At 37.7% G+C, this 22,047-nt stretch overlaps 2 protein-coding genes and 1 long non-coding RNA gene across 3 annotated transcripts in view; 1 reads left to right on the top strand and 2 right to left on the bottom strand.

Annotated features, from left to right (window-relative positions):
- LOC129740062 (high affinity copper uptake protein 1) overlaps positions 1-22,047 on the top strand; it is a 409,058-nt gene that overhangs the window by 195,532 nt on the left and 191,479 nt on the right. The gene's annotated exons all lie outside the window — the stretch shown is intronic.
- On the bottom strand, positions 2,781-5,597 carry LOC129758564 (uncharacterized). The gene has a single exon (XM_055756097.1). The coding sequence runs from the start codon at positions 5,595-5,597 to the stop codon at positions 2,781-2,783; it is 2,817 nt and encodes a 938-aa protein (XP_055612072.1).
- On the bottom strand, positions 13,553-14,589 carry LOC129740063 (uncharacterized). Its single transcript, XR_008736082.1, has 3 exons — positions 14,148-14,589; positions 13,917-14,091; positions 13,553-13,858 (listed from the first exon to the last, which is right to left on the bottom strand). It is a non-coding gene; the product is annotated as an uncharacterized LOC129740063 (long non-coding RNA).

The raw sequence follows: 22,047 nt of genomic DNA, 5'->3' as shown, positions 1-22,047 counted from the left end.
CATTTTTATCAATTTTATCAATTTTGTCCTTTTTATAATGTTTGTCTTTTTTTCCATGTTAGTCTTTTAAGGTATTTTTTTCATTTTTGTCATTCTTGTAAAGTTCCCATTTTTGTCATGTTTTTGCCGTATTTGATAATTTCGAAATAGCTCCTAATTTTATATTATTTGAATAAAATCATTCTTTTAAAGCGCCTTTCCAAATTTCCATAAAATATTTGTGAAATTATTTTAAAAAAAATGAATTGATGAAGACCAATGGAAACTTGAAACTAAAGTGTCAACTTTTGATACAAATAACGCACCCAAAATCCGAACCTTATTGCTGCTACATCGATTCTTGCTTCGGCCGAATGTTTGTGACAAAAAAGGCTCCCTGAGGGAACCGATTCACCCAAAAAAGAACAAACCTTTTCGGCGCAGAATGGGCGGATAAAACCACTCAACTAGAACTGGTACTGAATTGTAGCTACATCCATTATTATACCCATGCAGTGGTAATACCAGTCGTCATCATAATAGCATCGCAGCATCACAGCAAGAGATCCGAAGGTTAGACACGGCCACATCTCACGGAACGACGAAAATGGGAGGAAAATTTATTTGGGCCTCCAGATCTGGCTGCCAATTCGAAAGAACGCGAGCAAGCGGCAAAAATGTGTGCGGTAATAACACACGGTCAAAATCGACAACAGCAGCGAGATCAGGACAATAACAAGACCCCTCCACCACACTTTCCGCCGATCCCAGAAGGATGAGGACATCAACCGGCAGGTTCCTTTCGGCCCCGAAATTATACGGTACAGTTAATGAAACTGTAATTTAGGTAATTTAATCAGGAAGAACGCTGCTGGATGTGTGGTGTGGTTTTTTTTCTTCTCTCTGTTGATTCCAGCATGGCCAGGAACCGCAATGTCTGGTCTATCGAGTAGGTATGTGAAAATGGTTGTTCCTCCGGATTTGGAATAGATTCATTTTTTCTGCTGCTGCTGTACGAATCTGGAAGGTGTGACAGATGCTTTGCGGAATTGCCGAAAAGGTTATCGGCGTACCCAATCATTATGGGACGATTTTGATTGGATTTTTCTTTTATTAGGTTTTGGACTGGAATCTTCATGATGAAGTATTGATAAGCCTTCTGTAACGATTCCTATCGAGAGAAAAAACAACCCTTTGAAGAAAATTATCTGAATAAATCAAAGCATCTAAGTAATTTTGGAACAGAACTTTAATCTGAACATACTTAAGAAGATAGAAAAAAAAACCTTGTAGTTATTGGTCAGTCCTTGAAAAAACCAGCCTACTTGGAAGAAAATATCATCGAACATACATTTCTGCCTGAATAAAGGCGCTTAAAAATTGTGCCAAATTTAAATTATTATTAATTGTGTGGTATAGCGTTTTTGTTACACTTAATAGAAAAATCTCAGCATCAAGTATTTTATTAAATAACTTGTAAGCTTGTACATAAACAAAATTTTGAATGCTTATACTTCTGGGTAAATTATAAGTGTTCGGGCTCGGCCGATGGGGGGTTCGGAATTCGAGGGTTTTCTTCCCGTCTCTAAGTCGACGGCATCCACTAGCAGCAGGAATCCGGGTAAGTCGCCTACACTTAACACACAGCAGCTGATTCACCCGATGGGGGAAGAATTTTGTTTGCACTTCGGTGTACTTTGTATGGGTATCACGGTGCAACTTGATGCAACTATTTTGCCACCACTTAACTAGACCCGATTTCGGATAAACTTGAGATAAGCCGCTTGGTTGGACTTTAGATAAGTACTTTATTGGAACGAAGTGAAAGATCCGTGCGTTCGATTCAATGTTATTTTCTATTCTAACAACTAAAATGGCTTACATTCTATTGTGTGAGTCTCTCTCGGCGAAAGTTCTTATGTTGCGAGAGAGTACATATTAATGCTAGGGTACGTGTACAGAAAGTGGTGTTTGCGAGCAAATGGATTAAAGTGTCAAGTGAACATAAAACTAGACACATATTACAAACAAAAACTTAGATGCTATTTCCTGATCGGTACAGTACCGATCATTCCGGCCACCTTGAAACTGCTGTTTCAACCAATTTCGGACCAATTGATTGCGGGCTCCTCAGTCGGTTGGACCATGCGACACGGTTGGGCCAGGGTACACGGTTGGACCAAGAGACACGATTGGACCCGACATGAACCATCTTTGCGTCGGAAAGGCAGCTGTTCACTACTTCGGCTGGATTCGAAGGCACAACTGGCACGTCGCACATCGAGGAACCTGCTTCGTCTCAACTTAGGCACTGGTGCAGAATCTGTGGACGACAAAAGAGACCCGGTAGAACGAACGGCGTAGAGTAAGGTTAGAGGAACGCTAATCACCTGTTAGCGCCCCTTTAGCGCGTTGAGCAACGTTCGGTGTGCTCTACCGGTCTTAGAAGATTCGGCTTCTGACGTGGCTTGGTGCATGGCGATGAATGCTCGGTGACGATATAGCAATAATGTAGGAAAGGATCTGTAATCGACAAAGAACCGGTAGATCGAACAAGAAAATGTGACAATTTGGAACGCTAATCACCTATTAGCGCTCGACATGCGCAGTGAGTCACATTCGGCGTGCTCTGCCGGTCTTTGTAGATTGATCTCGATGAAAATACCGCAAATGGGTGAAATTAGTAGAACATGGATCTGTAAGCAACAAAGACCCGGTAGATCGAACGGTTGGAGTAAAGTTATAGGAACGCTAATCACCTTTTAGCGCTCTATAAGCGCGTTGAGCACGTTCGGCGTGCTCTACCGGTCTTTGTAGCTTTGTACTAGTTGTCGGGGGTTGTCACGTTGACCTGTTGACTGCTGGCGGTGAATAAGATGACAATCTCGCTTGGCTGACTGAATGACTCCATCTCGACCTTGATGAAGTCTTGTAGAGCGATCGAGTGGCCGTGAGGTGGCGGAACAGGGCCAGTTTTCCAATAACGACGATTGCCATGCAGGGTTTTCGGGGAAGTTGGAGGAATGTAGATACCTGGACAGTTCACTAGCTGTGATGTGCACTTCCGGAACGCGTCTCCTACTGAGCCCATCAGTATCCTTCTGGATAGCAGTTAACCGATTAGCAGCAATAGTTCTCCAACGATGTCGTGGCGGCTTTGGTATGCGGAATTCCGTTGGCAGGACAGGTGCGCATAACCCCAGACAGGTAACTGACGGCTGCTTGGCTAAAGGGACAAAGTAGCAGCAGGATTCACAGGCAGCGTCTTCTCCTTTGTCGTTGACCTTAGCGGCGCTTGAAGGCGTGTTGGACAGCTGACTGTGTTGAGCGACGGAACCGACGAGCAGCGTATCGTTGAGCGCGTATCTTGAATTGGGCTCACAGGATGCGTCGAATACCACGCGTTCATTGGTGGTTTTGCTGGCTTCCTTGAGCACCGGGTGATGTGGCAGATAGCAGTGTGGTTTGTCGTCAACAGAATCGATGCGGTGCCTTTTTCCGGGCTGAGCGTGACTTCCAGGGATTTTGTGGTGTGCATTTCTGGTGGAGTTACGTTGTGTGGCCTTCGTGTTCGAATCTCCAAGGGTGGTTTTAGGATTATTGGGCCGGGAATGGCGGGCGACGGATCCTTTTTCGTGGATTTGAGTGGTGGAGGGTTCAGCTTCCGTTCTCAGGCTCCCATCGGCGGTTTCCATTGGCCGGAACTCCCCAGGGATCGTTTCTCGGGTTTGATCAACGGTGGAGAGGAAGCACGCTCGCGGTGCGGTGGTGGAGCTGGAATCCACTTTGCCAGAAACTGTCCAGCCAAAGAGGGTGTCCACCAAAAACGGAGAATTATCACCAAGAGAGTGGCGTACGCCTGTGTAGAACTCGTGGTAACATTCTCCACCGATGATTATGTCGATTGTTGCTGGAACGTGGAACTGAGGATCCGCCAATGGAACCTTTGGCATTTTCCAGGCAGTTGTATCGATCGGGGATGTGGGAAGATGGGAGGTTGGCTTCTTCATGACGAGGAAATCGAGTGTGGTGGAGAAGTCGCTGTTCCTGGATATGATCTTGGCAGCTAACTTGTGCTTGATACGCTTGACTGACTCTCCAATTCCGGCAACTGCGATGTCCACGGGACTTTGACGGGTGGCGAGCTCGTTCGCCAGCTTCTTGGTGATGAAATTTGACATCGCTGCAGAATCAAGTAGAGCTCGTGCTTGGATCTTTCTGCCGTATCGGTCGACTACTAACAGCGAGACTGTCTCCAAGAGAACGGTTGAATCAGAATGCACGGAAAGATTTACTGTTGGGGGGCTAAGCAATCTACTGGGGCCTGGATTCGCTTGTACGGGATGTGGTTCCTCAGTAGAGAGTTGCTCTAGATGTGATATTTGGTGGTCGTGCAACATGGTGTGGTGTTTTGCTTGACAAATCCTGCACAGAAACTTAGATTTGCAGGATGTTGCCCGGTGGTTTGCGCGAAAGCAATTCCAGCAAAGACTGTGCTGTGTCACAAACTCTCGCCGTTGGGAGCTTGATAGGTTCGAAAATGCTGGACATTGGTGAAGCGGATGTGTTCTCAAACAACAGTGGCATGGCGAAGTACTGGATTGAGTTTCGGACGTAGCTGTGTTCACGACAGATCGGATGGGAACTGGTTTCTTCGTGATTTGTCCGGCCACCTTGAAAGCGGTGGGCACTGAGGAACGATGCTGGAGATCGCTGTCCACGGATTTCAACATCCGGACCTGGTGGATGAGAAACTCGATGAGCTCGTCGTATTTCACCTCGTCCTTCTGTCGAGTATCTTGCTCCCATGCACGAATCGTCGCCGAATCCAACTTGTTTGACAGGATGAAGATGAGCGGAGTGTCCCAATGCTCGATCGGTTCGCCTAACTTCCCCAGAGCCTTAACGTGTCGCTGGAAATCATCAACCAGTGTGTTGAGGTCTTGGGCTGACTCATACTGGATCGGTGGAAGGTTGTACAGGCCTCGAAACAGCTCCTTTCTGAGGAATCGCTTGTTATCGTAACGCTTCTTAAGCGCGTCCCACGTCGACGAATAATTATCGGCTTGGATATCCACAGACTCGAACGGTTTTCTTGCCTCTCCTTCCAACGACTGCAACAGATACTGCAGCTTGTTGACGATCGGTATGTCCTCGTTGCAGTGGATCATCGAGAGAAAGTTATCACGGAATGAGATCCAGCGCGATTCATCTCCACTAAACTTCGGCAAATCGATTTTTGGCAGACGATGATGAAAGCTGGAAGACATGCTATGAGAAGCCGATGCGTGGATGATCGTCGAACTCAACGGATGCTCCCTACTCTCCAGTTTGGACAGCAAAAAACCCTTCGCCCTGCAGAATCGATCCTCAAAATCAGCACGGAATTCCAGGTGTGTTTCAAACCGTTCTTCGCTGTCACCCATCTCGATGTCGTTCTGCACGTTCAAGAAGAGTTCGTTGCACTTGTTGAGCGCCTCCAAACGTACCGCAACCTGGCAACAATCCCGTTCATAGGTGAAATCCGCTACGAACTTCTCCACCACATCTCGTTCAGCACACGCTCGTCGTCTCGTCAGAAGGTCCGCTGCTAACTTTTTCTCCGCCTTGCTAGCCATCACTCAACACCACTCAAATCACACTTAAAAACACCAAAACGACCGTAAATGCCACCAATGATTGACTTTTCGGATGTGTTTTATAAATAAAAATCGCCAAAATTATTTAGTGTATGTTGCTATCCTTTTGAGCGGTACTGTAGTCAGCAACTTGTATTTACGTAACCCAGCAATGTTACAATCGCCACAAAATAAACAGGCAAAGGGATTTTGATTTTTTCCAAAAATCCAATTTTTTAAGTGACGCTATACTTTTGTACGATACTGTTGTCTAGCCACTTGCCTCTATGGGTCTCGCTATAATGCTTCACAGTGTCTCAGTGACCACTGGAAGTGAATTCCAATTTTTCCAAAAACTTTCAAATTTGTAAGTGCCGATATAATTTTGACCGACACTGTAAAGTGCACCACCCTAAATGCACTTGCAATTCGCCGTAGAACTGACTTTTAGTCACAAAATGCAATTTCGTAAAAAAAAGTTATTTAATTTTTACTTGTTTCTAAACTTTTGCACTGTACTGTGTTGTAAAACTTTTGTACTGAAGTGTAATTCGCAGTTTGTTTTGATCCACAATCAATCATCAAATTCTATTGTAAGTGCCGTATCGAACAATTTGTATAGTGATATCGGTGCGATTTTCGCTGGCCAAGTGAATAATTAGGCCGTAATAGTTTGTCCACGGTGAGAAAATCACAAGTTGGCCTACCTTGGGTGTGGATTTGCTACAAACCACAACTGCTATGGCGCTCGGAAGATGGCGATTGATGATCTCCTCTGCTGGTCCAGATGAGCTTCCTGTCCTCGAATCCGGCTTCGAAGGACCAAATGTTCGGGCTCGGCCGATGGGGGGTTCGGAATTCGAGGGTTTTCTTCCCGTCTCTAAGTCGACGGCATCCACTAGCAGCAGGAATCCGGGTAAGTCGCCTACACTTAACACACAGCAGCTGATTCACCCGATGGGGGAAGAATTTTGTTTGCACTTCGGTGTACTTTGTATGGGTATCACGGTGCAACTTGATGCAACTATTTTGCCACCACTTAACTAGACCCGATTTCGGATAAACTTGAGATAAGCCGCTTGGTTGGACTTTAGATAAGTACTTTATTGGAACGAAGTGAAAGATCCGTGCGTTCGATTCAATGTTATTTTCTATTCTAACAACTAAAATGGCTTACATTCTATTGTGTGAGTCTCTCTCGGCGAAAGTTCTTATGTTGCGAGAGAGTACATATTAATGCTAGGGTACGTGTACAGAAAGTGGTGTTTGCGAGCAAATGGATTAAAGTGTCAAGTGAACATAAAACTAGACACATATTACAAACAAAAACTTAGATGCTATTTCCTGATCGGTACAGTACCGATCAATAAGCTTAAGCTCAGGGATGTAAGTCCCGAAATGATAAATTTTTAGTTAAGTATACCTCTTCATATCGCAATCTTTACCTGGTGCAAAACTCATATTATTGAACATTTTTTTAAACACCTTTTCGATTGAAATAATTCTCGAATTACAAAAATTTATGTAAAAACAAACATCTTGAAATCTTTGAAGTGCGCGTTCTCGAAACCATAATCTGGGCAGCAGTCAAAAACTTTGAATTAAATTGAGCTTGAGCTTGAGCTTGCTATCAACTACGGTCCACCTACGGCCCCTCCTGGCCAATGGCATAATGGTTGCACTCCGTGATTGGTTCGAGATAATCAACATTGCACAATGAACCAAATGAAAGGTGCTGGGAGCAAGCAACGCAATCTCACTGTAAAATTTTGAGGATCTCCTACTTTTAAATGAACCAATAACGACGCCGGCCAAGTCCATGTAGTCGATAGGAGGAAAGGAAGTGCAGCACATGTGGAGATATGTTTAGCGGAGGCCGGCTGTACGCCATCCCTCCACAAATCTCCACGCCGAATGTTTGGGGAAAAGGTAATATGGTATGGAAAATCACCTTGGTAGGCGATAAAACCACTTGAAACCTAAGCTCCTTATATCCTAACCCGCCTAACTTCTGATCAAGCCTAGAGACCATAAGAAATAAAAAATGATAAATAGGTTGTAAGATTGTAAAGTTTCTGATGATTGATTATTTTAACAATTAATTTAATTGTCCCTAGCTAAACTCGGCCTCATATAATTGGATATCACAATTTTGTGATGTGACTAAATTGATCTCTGAGGAATTAATTGACAATTGAAATTATGAATGCGCTGTACAGTTCGTAAAAATTCTAACAACAAACTATTAATCTATGCAAAACTTCAAAAACCACAATTCAGTTATTTTAAAAATCCTATAAAAATTTTAGAAAGTTGTTAATTTATTCGAATTTGTTGGTACAAACGAGGTTGACACTGTTTATCACTAATCACTAATCACTAATCGTACTTCCACAGCCAGAACTTATGTCTGAGTCCCAAAGAACAATAAAAGCGAGTTATTATTCTTCTTGTCTTTGTTCATGTTTCGATTATTCTAACATAAAAACATTAAAATGATCAAAAACATAAAGTGGTTGGGCCTACCATGGAGCAGAGAACGCAGAGACATCTGAAACACAGGAACAGAAGAAACGTGGACCACCAGTACCATACGTTTCAAATGGGCAGTAGGGGAGAGTGGGGATACTTGATCCCCTTTTCTTATTTTCACCATATCTTTTTGGAAAAATTTAGCAACTCACCGTCTTTGGCATTTTCTGACAGCTTGTAACTTCAAGTTTCTATGCTCCAAAAATTAGAACGATACTTGAACCCGTTGATGAACTAGAAGCATTTTCGTGGGAGTAAAAAAGTTGCGATTTTTCTGAAGTTAGGGGAGACTTGATCCCCTATTGAAGGAGACTTGATCTTTTATTCAGGAAGCCCTAATCCTTGTATAAAAATCAAACAAAACTCCAAGATAGAATGTTAATTGACTATTTTGGTCATGTTTGTTCTCATTTCACAATTTATAGCAGACATAAGAAGAAAATTCTATAACTTTGTCTCAACGCTAGTAACATTGCATACTTAAAGGCGCTATTTTTTATAATTAAGAGAAAATTAATTATTTTTGCTCTTTTCTTCAGACAATTGTTTGATAAATATTAGTTTTTGGATAAACATTAGTAATTTCGTAATCAGCAATCATAACGATTAATTCAGAAGAAGAATATGCCGTTTGGAAGGAGGATCAATTGTACCCAAATCTAGGGGATCAATTGTACCCATAATCAACATTTTAGAAAACTTTTTCTTAAAAAAGTTGAGAGTTTTCCATTGCTTTGAAAGTGTGGCATTATGAAGTTCATTTTACGTTCGAACGATTGATACATTGGAACAAATATTTTTTTCATAATTTTTCCATGTAAGGATCATTTTAAAGTGATGAAAAAAGATCTTCAAGTTACATTTTGTGAAATTTTTCAAACAAAGTTCAATTACTCAAACAATTATTTTGTTAAAATTTTTTAAACTACAAGCATTGTTGTTTTGCTCATTTTGGCACATTTTTCTAGAACATTTGATCTTTGTAAGACATTCCAGTTTCGAGATATAGCTAAGGAATCCAGTATCCCCAGGGATCAAGTATCCTCATTCTCCCCTATCGTTGGAAGCATGCTAAGAAAAATGCTTCTTGATGAGTATACATACTATAAGTCATGTAAATTCAATTATCAATCACCAGGTCCTTTCTTCGGCGGTTGGAAATGATTTATTTTATACACAGAAATCACAAAACTTGAATAGAAGCATTTTGAAGAGTTTGATGAAATAAAAAGGAGATTAAGATTCTAAGATTCTTTTTCTAAGAAAAACTGTTTTGGATTTCAGTGTAAAATCATTTCTGGTCATCGACCAAGGATAAAGCGCCTTTACTCGCTCTTGGAAATAAAAAAAGAATAAAAAAATATTAGCAGTACATGAAACCTTTCGAGATCTGTTTAGAACTCGAAAGATTTTTCAAAAAGTTCACCCTTATTATCAACTAATTGGAACCGTTTAAAGTTGGCCATCAATCATAAGCTGTTTAAACCATGAACATTATAATTTGAAATTTATGGCTTCCTTCACGCATGTAAGATTTTTTTATTTGTAGAAAAATTGTAACAAGTTTACCAGAATATATTTTAATTGTTAATCTTGATTAATTTAAAAAATAATTTGCCTTTCAAAATAATAAGTATAACTTAATTATAAATACTTCTCTTTGCGCAGCACGTCCCAATTAGGTGTTCGGAATGAAAGTTAAAAGCTTCCCATTCGTTGCTCTAGAGAAATTCGCAAACGTGTAAAAAGTTCTGTGAATCTTTATATGTTTCTCGCTCAGAGGCAGGTAGAATTTATCACTATAAAAAGTTTTTAAGTAAAATGAAACAATCTCACCCAATTCAACTAATCTTTCCTGGCTGCTAAGCGCACTCTCTGCGAAATTGTTGTCGCATCTGGTAACTGCAGCTCCATTCCACAGACAACATTATTCCAAAATAAGCTATGCAAAAACCATCATAGCTAGCTATCATAGCTATGTAAATAAGCATCGAAATAAACTTCCAATGTCATAAAATCACTTGTTGTTTTCGTTGAATTATCATTAAAAGCTCAATTCAAATACCACCGCTATGTGCTGTTGGTTCTTCACATTAAAAACACATTCTTTGCCAACCATTTGAAACTTTCCCAAGCAAACAGCGAGAGATCTTGGAAGCAGATCACTAGACATCATTAGTCACTTTCCTCACAACATTATTCCCGGAACACAACTTTCATTTTGTGGATTTCTCCTATAATCTGCACAACTTTTTTTCTCCATTTTCCTTATATTTACAAAACTGCAACCATTGATTTACAATATGTCCTCACTGATGTATTTCATGACTAACAATCGCGACCTTTCCATTCAAAATTCGATAGATTTTTATTCTTTTCCCACACTCGTTTTCAACCGGGAAGAAAACGTTTTCTGCTCACATAATTACTCCGAGAAAGATTCTTTTTCCAAGGAAAATGCCACCAAAACTTCCAGCGGAACCTGGATCTGTACCGGTCCAGCTTAATTTTGATATCACATTATCACACATTTTCTTAACTTTCGCAAAGAAATCGTTATTTTTTGTAAAATATTGCAGACGAAAAAAAAAACACGTGCGATTTTATCCAGTCGTCGCCTACTTCCACCACAAACGAGGTTGACACTGTTTATTTAAAAAAAAATCAATGGTCGTGATGAAAATTATCCGAGAAGTAAGGAAATTACAATTTGGATTGATTATGTATCGACTTTGAAAATTCTGTAATCGCATTAAACTAGTATTAATTCTACTGGTTGACATCATGTTTATGTTTACCTAACGCGAAATTCTAAAAAAACTTTTTTGTTCATAGTTTGCATTTTGTGCTATAAACATATCTGAGACTTCTTAAGTTTAATCTAATATTTTTTTTTACGATTAGGTTGTATTGTCAGTTTTTCACTGGGTATTTTGAAAATTTTATAATAAATTTTGTGCAAAGAAAATTCATGAAAAATAACAAATTTTCCGAGTCAGGAAAATAAATGTAATGAAACATCAAGAATATATTTTGAACATTATTCATGTGGTTGAAACTTCAAGAATATATTTTGAACATTATTCATGTGGTATTATTTTAAAAGATTTAGATTCCATTTTGCTAGTTTGGATGGAAAGAAAAGTGTTGGCAAAGGGATATAAAATACTCGGATTTTCCTCACCGAGTTTAAGTAGGCTGCGTCTCACTCTGCGATCGAATTCGTTCAGTCTTGTTTTTAGATGCTATTTCAGCGGTCTTCATATTCCCATTCGAAGGAATTCGATATTTAAAAAGAATCCACCATTCACATAAAACAGATTTGAAAAAAGATAGAATTCTACTACGAAATTGATAAAAATGTTGACGAACCATGTTGTTACCATCATCAACGTTGATGAACTCGTTCGAACAAGTAAGCGAGCTAGAAAAAAACACTCTTCCCTTCTCCCTTTTTCCCTTCCCACCAGATCCAAACACGGCACTTTTCATTTTCGACGATTTTTAAAATTCAGTTCCTTTGTACCTGGACGTCCATATAGTTCTAAAAACATTTTAAATCCACTTGGAAGGAAAAATTATGCGCAATCACCGCACCAATTCACTCGCCAAAACCAAGAAAAAGAAAAGAAAAACTTGTCGAACTTTCATGAATTCTCGCCCACATTCAGCCGAATGAATATACTAAAATACACTTTTTCACAACAGTTCTTCGACACCATCCGATTCCACTCCATCGAGAAACACTCAATCACACGATTAAACTATTTATTTTTCAAAACCAAACATCGGAAAATTGCACTAAACAGGAATTTTCACGGACCGCAGAGAAAACGCGTGTGCTGCAAATCGGGCAAATGTCGTCCCAGTCCCAATTTTGCTAAAACCAACTCGCGGTCCTCCGGTCATCACTTCCATGATGTATCTCGGATCCCTGTCAACCAGAGGAAGCCCTTTTTAATCATTTTACTTTAATGTACACATTTGTTAAAAACTTTATCAAAACCACAGTCGGAGCTTTTCACACGGATAACAAAAACTTTTATCGTAGTTTTAGAATGGAAGCTTCCAATATCCAAACGAAACCACATTTTCTTCGCGTCGCCATTTTACGTTTTTTTTCTTCCAACCCAACATCAATTTTTGACACACAGAAAACCTCTGAATCACACAAATTCAGCTGAAATTTCATGATATAAGCCAACCACCACGCGAATAGACAACCAGTTTACGGAATTGAATTCACCATACTTCATCGGAACCCCATGAAACCATGACATCGAAACGGGAAAACTATTCGGACTTCTCTGCGACTTTTCCTCAAAAAACCATAAAGTCTGCTTTCAATCGCTTCAATTAACAAAATCGCACAAGAAACAACTAAAATTCTAAAATCCCATTGAAAATGTTGGGAGCAACCGGTTGGCAAAGAAACCTCAGGACCGCAAAAAAATACGAGAAAAAAAAACAAACGCGAAGACAGAAAAATGCGACCCCGTTCGCGAGCACAGCTTGCTGCGATCTCCCCATTGAATTAAATTAAAATGGTTATTAAGTCGAAAAAAATAACTGAACTCAAAAACTGAACAAATTTGAAAAAAAAAAATGTCAAAACGGTCAGCATTGTCAAAATTTCAAATTTTAAAAATTGTCAAAAATTGCCAAAATTTTCAAAATTGAAAAAAAAGATGTCAAAACTGTCAAAATTATCAAAATCTAGGGGAGGAAGACTGAAATTCGCTGTATCGTTTTTTTTACTGTTCGATAAAAGCCAGCAATTTTCGAAAAGATTTGTAATCGTTCAAATTTCTATTTCAGATGATTAGTTTCGTGTAGCGAGTCATGTAACTCCGTTGTTTAGGTGCTAAATTTAAGTCTTCTGAGAGCAAGTTCACTGGTGTTGAGAGAAAGTGGTAGAAATTTTGACACTTTTAGCACATTTTGAAAACTTTACCATGCGAAAACATTCCAGGATCTGTGCATTCAAGAATTTTTACAACAACACGGAGAAAAAAGTATAGTATTTTTAACAATAATCCACTTTTATTCAATCATATTTCTGATTATTTCTCGGCTAACTATAAATATCAAACTTTCAATTATATATACAATAGATTATCGGATTGTTTTTGTGTGCATATAATAGATTCAATTATACCGATATGATTGATTTTTTTGCATTCAACTATAAATATAATAGATTCAACTATAGTCAATAATTGATGTTGTGCTTTCAACAAGAAATATAATAAATTCAACTATACTGGTATAATTGATTCAACTGTAAATATAATAGATATAATTATATTTCTATGATTGGTTTTATGAGATCAACTATAGATATTGTAGATTCAACAAATGTTTGTTTTGGAAGCCATCATATTTATTGTTTGCTTTCTAGTCGGTTCTAGCGGTTATTCCAATTATATTTTATTTTTATTGGTTTTTCACACTATTTACACAAAACAAAATTTTATTTCATACGGCCTAAATAGCCTTTAGTTGTGCTGATGGCCGACCAAATTAAACAAACAAAATTTTATTTCTGGCCCGTTCAACGTTCAGCCTCCGCCCGAAACCGACCAAAGAAACTGCCATCGGGTGGTGGTGGTAAATTTACAGGAATACAACTGCATTTTGATCCGAATTGTTTGTCCTGCTACTGCTGATTACTTCCCAGCCGGAAAGCCCACCGATCTCAGCAATAGGGTAGGTAGAACGAAAGAAAGCTGCCAGGGAAAAAAGTACATTGAAAAAACGGAGAAAAAGTAATGTTGTAAGTTTTACCCGGCGTATTTTTTTGGGCTTTATCGGTGAACGGGCAACCAACATTTATGCTATTCGACGAGCAGCGTTTCGGGTGACCGTATAGGACGTCAGGTGTGGTCTCTTGTCAATCGATCCCAGTGGCAAAATCCCAGGTTCCGGTAAGTCGGCAGTGATCCCAGGGAAATACAATAATCTAAAATAATAAAAAAAAATTGATTCGGTACACTTTTTTGGAAACTTCCTCCTCACCAGCACACTTGACGTCCCTGACAGATTAGTAGCATCGTTCGATTGTTCCCGGTGAAATTGTTTGAGGCCATGTCTAGCTTCCGCCGTCTTGCTCCGAGTAGAATTGAGTTTTTCCATGCCGCTGAAGTCGCCGGCCGTTTATTGTAGCCTGTTTTCTTAGACTGGGAGTTTCGTTGGAGGACTTTTCTAGAAACTTTCGAACGGTCAGCTGAGGTTGAGGTTCCCATCGGTTTCGGCTACCCCTTTGAACAAATTTCTATTCTGCCGGATTTGTGGACAGTTGCGGTTTCCAAACGAGGCCAACTGCTGGTCGAGCACCACAACCGCTGCCAGGAGAATACACACAGGAATCCTTGGTGGATTGGAAACGGTTAAGCGATAGCGGTTTCGGAAAAATATTTCCCGCGGGTTTCACGTTAACGAGAAATGAATTTATCGCCGTTTTTTTCTGTTTTTCTCTGCACTCATGCGCAACTATACTCAAATATTGGTTAAAATAAAGTTCGATGCAATTAATCATAACAGTAATAGAAATTATTATATTTATGAGTTGAATGTTTAATATCAATTGTACAATCGTAATTGAATCTATTCTGTTTAGAGTGGAATTAATTATCAACAGGGTGTAGTTGATTCTATTATAAGTATAGTTGAATGCCTAAAATAAATCATACGATTGTAGTTGAATTTATCATATTTACATTTGAATCAATTACAGTTGAATCTACTATATTTGTAGTTGATTGCGTAAGGACAATCAGCAATTTGTTGTTGAACCTTTTATATTTATAGTTGAATGCGAAAAAATCAACTACACCTTGATGATTGGTATAATTAGCTGAAATAATTGGAACAACTTTCGACTTTTTTCTCCGTGAAGTGTTGTTTTCTCGCATGCTATGATGCAAAAATAGCAATATTTCAAACAAAACATTTTTGCATGGTAAAATTTTCAAAATGTTCTACAAGTGTAAAAATTTCTACCACTTTCCCCCAACACGAGTGAATTTGCTCTGAGTTAATTGCAGCAGATTCAAAAGTAAAAATTGAAATCGAATACGCCTGCTAGATTATCCAATGGCAGCCATAGTCAATTATGGCATAAATATAAATTTTGAACTGTATAAAATCGTTTTTCGGTCCAAGGGAACTACCAAAATTCTCATTCTGTTATTTAAGCTATTTTTAAGATAAAAAAAAATCATAAAAAAAATATTAATTATCAGTTTCAAAAATTTCAATGAAATTTGAGCGAATTAATACACCTGAACCTGCAAGAATTTGCCAGAGCAAAACAAAACCTAATTAAATAATTGTTTAATGCAAAACAAGTGCTTTTCAGTATCAAAAAAGTTGTTCAGTCTTCCTATCCCAGATCAAATTCGTTCTTATTGTTTAGAAATTCCAAATTGTCAGAAATGACAAAATTGACAAAATTGTCAAAACTGTCAAAACTGCTTAAGTAGTCAAAGAGGTCAAAATTGACAAAATTGTCAAAATTGTCAAAATTGATAAAATTGACATGATTGTCAAAATTGTCCAAATAATCAAATTTGTCAAAATTGTCAAAACTGTCAAAATTGTCAAAATTGTCAAAATTTTCAAAATTGTCAAAATTGTAAAAATTTTCAAAATTGTCAAAATTGTAAAATTTGTCAAAATTGTCAAAATTGTCAAAATTGACAAAATTGTCAAAATTGTCAAAATTTTCAAAATTGTCAAAATTGTGAAAATTGTCAAAATTGTCATAATTTTCAAAATTGTCAAAATTGTCAAAACTGTCAAAACTGTCAAAATTGTCTAAATTGTGCATTGTCAAAATTGTCTCAAATTTGACCCCATAATTGACAAAATTGTTAGATGACAAAAAAGAAAAAAAGACAAAAATGCTTAAAATGATAAAAATGAGATAAAAGATAAATAAGATAAATTTCAAAAATGCAAAATTGAAAAATACGGAAAATGCCAAATTAAAAATTATAAAAATGTTAATAACGGCAAACATGTCAAAAATTACCCAAATAAGGTAAACAATAATAAAAAAGACAAATACAACAAAAACGACAAAATCTCAAATACTACAAAATTTTCCAAAATTATAAAAAGTGTGTGAAAAGGACAAAAAATGTCAAAAAGTGTCAAGAATATAAGAATCTTAGGAAACAATGAATTTGAATTAAGATAAAATTCTCTTACAGATTATCCTCCTTACAATGTAATCTTACTCTGAAGCTAAAGGAATTAAATTGAAATCAAATATATCGGATCGATTATGCTTTTATCGTTCATCGCCTGGAAACACCCTCACCAGTTGTAATGGAATGGTTCTACTGTTACTTTGAGGACAAACCGAGGTTGAATATTGTTCTGCCTAGGGTTTCGTACGTTTACTAAGGATTCCTGGGTTTTTACCCTGTGTCTTGTAAAGATGACGAACCCCATCTTGTAACAAGTTTAACCCGAGCTCTTGCACGGTAATAACCAGATCACAGTAGGCAATAATATTCCCTACCGGGAAGGAAAACCGTTAAAGGTTGCTCTCTTTTTTTCATGCTGAACCCCTGCCTGATACCCCGCTAACCTCTCCAGGTATCTACATACCCACCACCAGGAAAAGTAGGATCAGGGGTGCTTCAGTAACACAATTTCACCTTCTCCCCGCGCCGCACCACTTCACGAATGTGGCACTGAAGTGATGCTGCTGCTGAAATCTTCCGATAAAACCATTCGGAATTCGGAACATCCAACGCCTCTAATCCGGACACGGTTTGCTGGCAATGGCGTTCCGTTTTTATCCATTCATGTTGTCTCTATAAATGCTCACCGGAGGACGAATCTTCACCGTATCGTGTGTTCTTTTTTTTCTGGCTCCCGGTTTCCATTTCCAGACCTACAACAGCATAGGGTAAAGTTATGAACAGATAACAAAAATGAATACCCACCCCACATCTCAATGCAGGCGTCGGCGGGCGGCGAGGACGCATTTTCCGCAAACCGGGTGGCGTTACCAAGGGTTGCCATTTTCGCAGCCCGTTACCCAGGGTGACCCCCCTGCTAGAGTTGATTCGTTTCTGATTCTGAATAACCGGTAAGCGGCAGCAGGTTGCTTTGATGTTTTCTATTCCGGAAAACGGAAAAGAAAGGCCCACGCGCTCTGCTCGCAAAACTGCTCAATTATGACGTCTTCCGGTTGTATCTAACGTGTAGCTCGCTGGCTGCTGGTGCTAAATTAGAAATAAATCATCCCTTCCGAGTGGGATCCGAGACCCAATAGACGAGCAAGCAGCAGCAGGTGTTGTTCGTTTTTGCGTTCAAAAAGGTGAAAACATATGTTCCCCCTTATGACACGGTTGACGAGATTTGATATTTGCGAAATTCTGCTATACTCAGGTGCCCCGGTCCGGATGGCTCACATGGCGATGATCCAACATGTACGTTCATACCTACTCGGTGACAAGTCCTTGGAATATTTTCTCAAATATGTATCTTGCCTCATTTTCACACGAGCAGGTAACTTTATTACATTTTACCAATTCAGAACATTCAATTTGAATCGAAAATGAGAATTTAAAATTGGAAGTCGAGTTTCTCGCAAAATAAGAATAATTTTTGATTTCCTAGTCCTGATTCTTCATCAAACTTATAAAATATATTATTTGTCGAATTCGCCGGTTGAGTCACTTGTATTCTTTCCATAACTTCAATTTCATCACAGTCACTACATAACCGAAAACACATCCATTTTTATCGATAGCCGCGAATCAACTGACTTTTTTTCCTGTCCACGCACGCTTGAACATTTTCACACAGTCTAAGTATGCACGATAATTCTACGATGCTCATTCGAACGTTGTTTTATAACCTGTTTAATACTTTTATTGAACGTGCGTATTTTTTTTTTATTCCAAGGTTAATATTCATTTATTTCCAATCCATTATCTTTATTTCATCTATCCTCTACATTCATCTCCTCCTGTACTCTGTTGTTAAAATGTAATTAATTTTTTTTTCAAGTTAAAATTTCGAATGTCGCTTAAATTTTCTATATACAGTTAAAAATCTCTATACCAAAGTATTGATTTTCTTTTAAAATTAATGCAAAGCTTCTTCGATCTCACCTCTTCCGTTATTCTATCCGGTTTGAATCAATTCAATTTTTTTACGTTCAAATAGGTATATGCCTTGAAAGCTGTAAAGTTTTACCAATCTTTAGCTATTTTTAGCTCTATTATTTATAAATCCTCTTTTTACCCGTTTTTCTGCTACCGCTTTATACTATTAACGAACAGCACTTTCTACTATTTTCTTTTTTTTTAAGTGTACAATTTTTCAATGATTCTTGTTTCAGTAATTTCTGCTTATAGCTTTTTGGTTTTCTGTGGTTCTCTAATTATTTCATTAACACCCTTTTTGTTATTGTAAATTTCGAAATAACGGTATCTGCTGCAAGACTATCATGGATTTCTACTTCATTGCAGTTATGTTCCAATCAACTTACATGGCTTGAAAGTTGTTTTTTAACCAAATCCATAAAATTTATAAAAATACAACTGTCATCTCTAAGCTTCATAAATACTACTTTTTTTAATATCTTCATTTGATTTTGAATTAAGCAACTAAGCATTTTTTTTTAAATCTAGAGTTTGTTTTGATTTAGTCGTATGAGCCACTCAACGAGTTTCGAGAAAATCCCTGTGGAAGTTCCGAAACACCTTTTTAATTCTAGATTTGAAACTATAGTTTAGAATTGTCTGAAAACTTGGTATTAGATTGCGAACATGATTAAGAAATCACCTATGTATTAGACATGCGCAATTTTGTTCTTATTAGCTAAAATGTACTTACAACCTTTTGCATTGATCGTGTGGCACAAACGTCGTTTTGTAATTTGAAAAATCCATTCTGAAAACATGATTGTATTTGTCCATGACTTCGCAATTCCGTTTGAAGTTGTATGAAGAAAGGGTCAAAAGAATCGAGAGCACGCAGATTACTTGGAAGTGCCCGTTTAGATGTTTCTTGGATCGGGTTTCCTCGGTACTGTCCATCGCAGCAATATTCCTACTAAACTTGACACTGCTGGCTCACCTGTGACTTTGTTGACCGACCTAGGGCAGCATAAACGCATCCAACTCTGACGAATGTTTAGGATGCATCTGTTGTAGAACAAAATAAAAGTTAAATTTCTCGCCAAGTGAAAAATGACACTTATTTTACTTACCCAGTCACAAATTCTACCTCAAAATTCAACTAGGATAGTTAAAAGCACTCATACAAACTTTTTTGTATTAATTAATTATCATTTTTCACAACATTTCAACACTTTCCTAAAGACTTTCAGCGAAAGTGCAAAAGGACCGATAAACCAAATCCCCGAACTTTTGTTTTGCGACCAATTGCATGCACGCCAATACAGAGCAACGCAAAACGTCGTTAAAACCAATTACACTCGAAAATGGAAAAAGTCATTATACGTCTTAAATTCAAATAATTTTGCTGAAGTAATTTATCGACTAAACTGAACCAAGTTTTTAACGAAGATAGATTACATGTTTAACCACCATTTACAGTCAAAAACTCAGTTTTGTTTATAATGGTTCATACGGCCTAATCAAAACAAACTCTAGAAATACTCCATTGGATCTTGTGTTCAAGCTCCATTAATCACAATTAAAGTTTGTTTGGTCTTTTTTTATTCAAATGGTTTGAACTTTTTTTTAACCAGTTATTTCATTTTATATTGTTTTTTAAGCGTTGGATTTTCTGTCAGTTTCTTTTTTTCTTGGATTTATAGGTGTATTCATTTGAAACTCTTCTTCATTTTTTCTTTTCAGAGAAGATTTTGCAATTGATTTCACAAGATAATTTCCATTTAAAAAATCTATTCTTATTTACTTTTTTGTGTTCTGCATAATTCAACAACAAACAAACTCATTGTAGTATTTTAAAATTGGCTTATTTTGAGCTGATACTTCTACATGCATTTTTTTCTCATTATGTTTTATATTTAACTTTTCCGATAAACGAAAATTACTCTGCATCTCAATTATTTGCAATACGGTTTGTTTTTCTTTTATTCCATTGGCGCCTTTGCATCACTTTTTCACAATTTTCTTGAACAGTTTATATTGTTAGATTTTCCGATAATTTTCATTTATTTTCTGTCAGTTTCTTATTTTGTTCTTGGATTTTTAGGAGTATTCATTTGCAACTTTTTTTCATTTTTTTCTTTTCAGAAGATTTTGTAATTGATTTCACTAGATCATTTCCATTTAAAAAAAACTGTTCTTATTTACTTTTTTTGTGTTCTGCATTATTCAACAACAAACTCACTGTAGTATTTTAAAAACTGGCTTATTTTGAGCTGTTATTTCTACATGCACTTTTTTTTTTAAACAATGATTTTCCGACCATTTTTGCGATGCCCATTTTTGTGACATATTTTTTTTAAATTTTGTTACGTCTGTTTCAACTGTTGTTTTTAAGGTACAGTTTCGGCGTCAATGCTCTTTCCTTCAAGTTTCATACATACATACATATTATCACTTTCATTACAATTTCCAGAATTCCTTACTTGTATCAGAGATCTAACTTTCATTGCAGCTCTGCCCATGCGTCAGATTTCTGCTTCTCATTAGTGTTGTTCTGCCCATGCGTCAGAACCCCATTTGCATTGAAGTTCTGTCCTTGCGTCAGTGCTTCATTTCATTTACATTGATTTCTTTATTTTTTTTTTTTTCAGAGCTCTGCCCATGCGTCAGTGCTTCATTTTCTGTATCATCCATGAAATTCACATCAACTTCTTTCAAATTTTGTTGCTTTCTAGAGCTCTGCCCATGCGTCAGTGCTATGCCCTGAGTTGAAGCTCTGCCCTTGCGTCAGAGCTCCTCCAATTCAGTAAGCCATGATTCCACTTTGTACCAGTTCCCATTTCCTTCACTTCCTATTCCTTTAAGCGACACCCCATTACCAACAACTTACCCGGCCAAGGGAGTCTCAACTGCGCCATTGTCGAATTCGCCGGTTGAGTCACTTGTATTCTTTCCATAACTTCAATTTCATCACAGTCACTACATAACCGAAAACACATCCGTTTTTATCGATCGCCGCGAATCAACTGACTTTTTTTCCTGTCCACGCACGCTTGAACATTTTCACACAGTCTAAGTATGCACGATAATTCTACGATGCTCATTCGAACGTTGTTTTATAACCTGTTTAATACTTTTATTGAACGTGCGTATTTTTTTTTTATTCCAAGGTTAATATTCATTTATTTCCAATCCATTATCTTTATTTCATCTATCCTCTACATTATTCACATTTCATTTACCGCCCAATTGCAGTACCGCATTTATAGGAGAAAGAATTCGTGTTATGAAATAAAATAAAGCTTGAATGATTGTTACCTGGAAACATTTCTCCTCAAAGGCGACCGTCATAAAACGTTGATAAAACATGCTTAGGTGACAGAAAAAAGCCGTACTGACACTTGGCAGAACGTCGATTAAAAGAAGACGATTTTTGCATATTTTTCAGAATTCCCTTGTAGAATATCTATCACAGTTATTTACGATGAATGAATGAATTGTCTTTTAACTTCAAAACTTTGCCATATTATATTGATTCACCGTTTCCTCACTAAACTTGGGCTCATAAATAGTAGCACAGTTTATTCACCTCTAGCTTAAACCCTCTGTACAACCCATTTAGGAAATACTAAAATTCAATAGTAAAAAAAATCTTGTTCAGTAAATTTCTTGTCTTATGTTTTGAAATTGTAAGTTCAGAAACCTCAATTTTTTCTGATGTAAAGTAATGTCAGCGATGTTTTCTTGTAAATTACAGTGTTGGAAATAAAAAATAAAAAAGTGTAAAACGGAGTAATTCAAACCTTCAA

This window comes from Uranotaenia lowii, chromosome 1 (genome assembly GCF_029784155.1).
Source record: "Uranotaenia lowii strain MFRU-FL chromosome 1, ASM2978415v1, whole genome shotgun sequence".
Taxonomy (NCBI): domain Eukaryota; kingdom Metazoa; phylum Arthropoda; class Insecta; order Diptera; family Culicidae; genus Uranotaenia; species Uranotaenia lowii.
The sequence above is the reverse complement of the archived record's forward strand: the minus strand, read 5'-3'. Positions and strand labels throughout refer to the sequence as shown.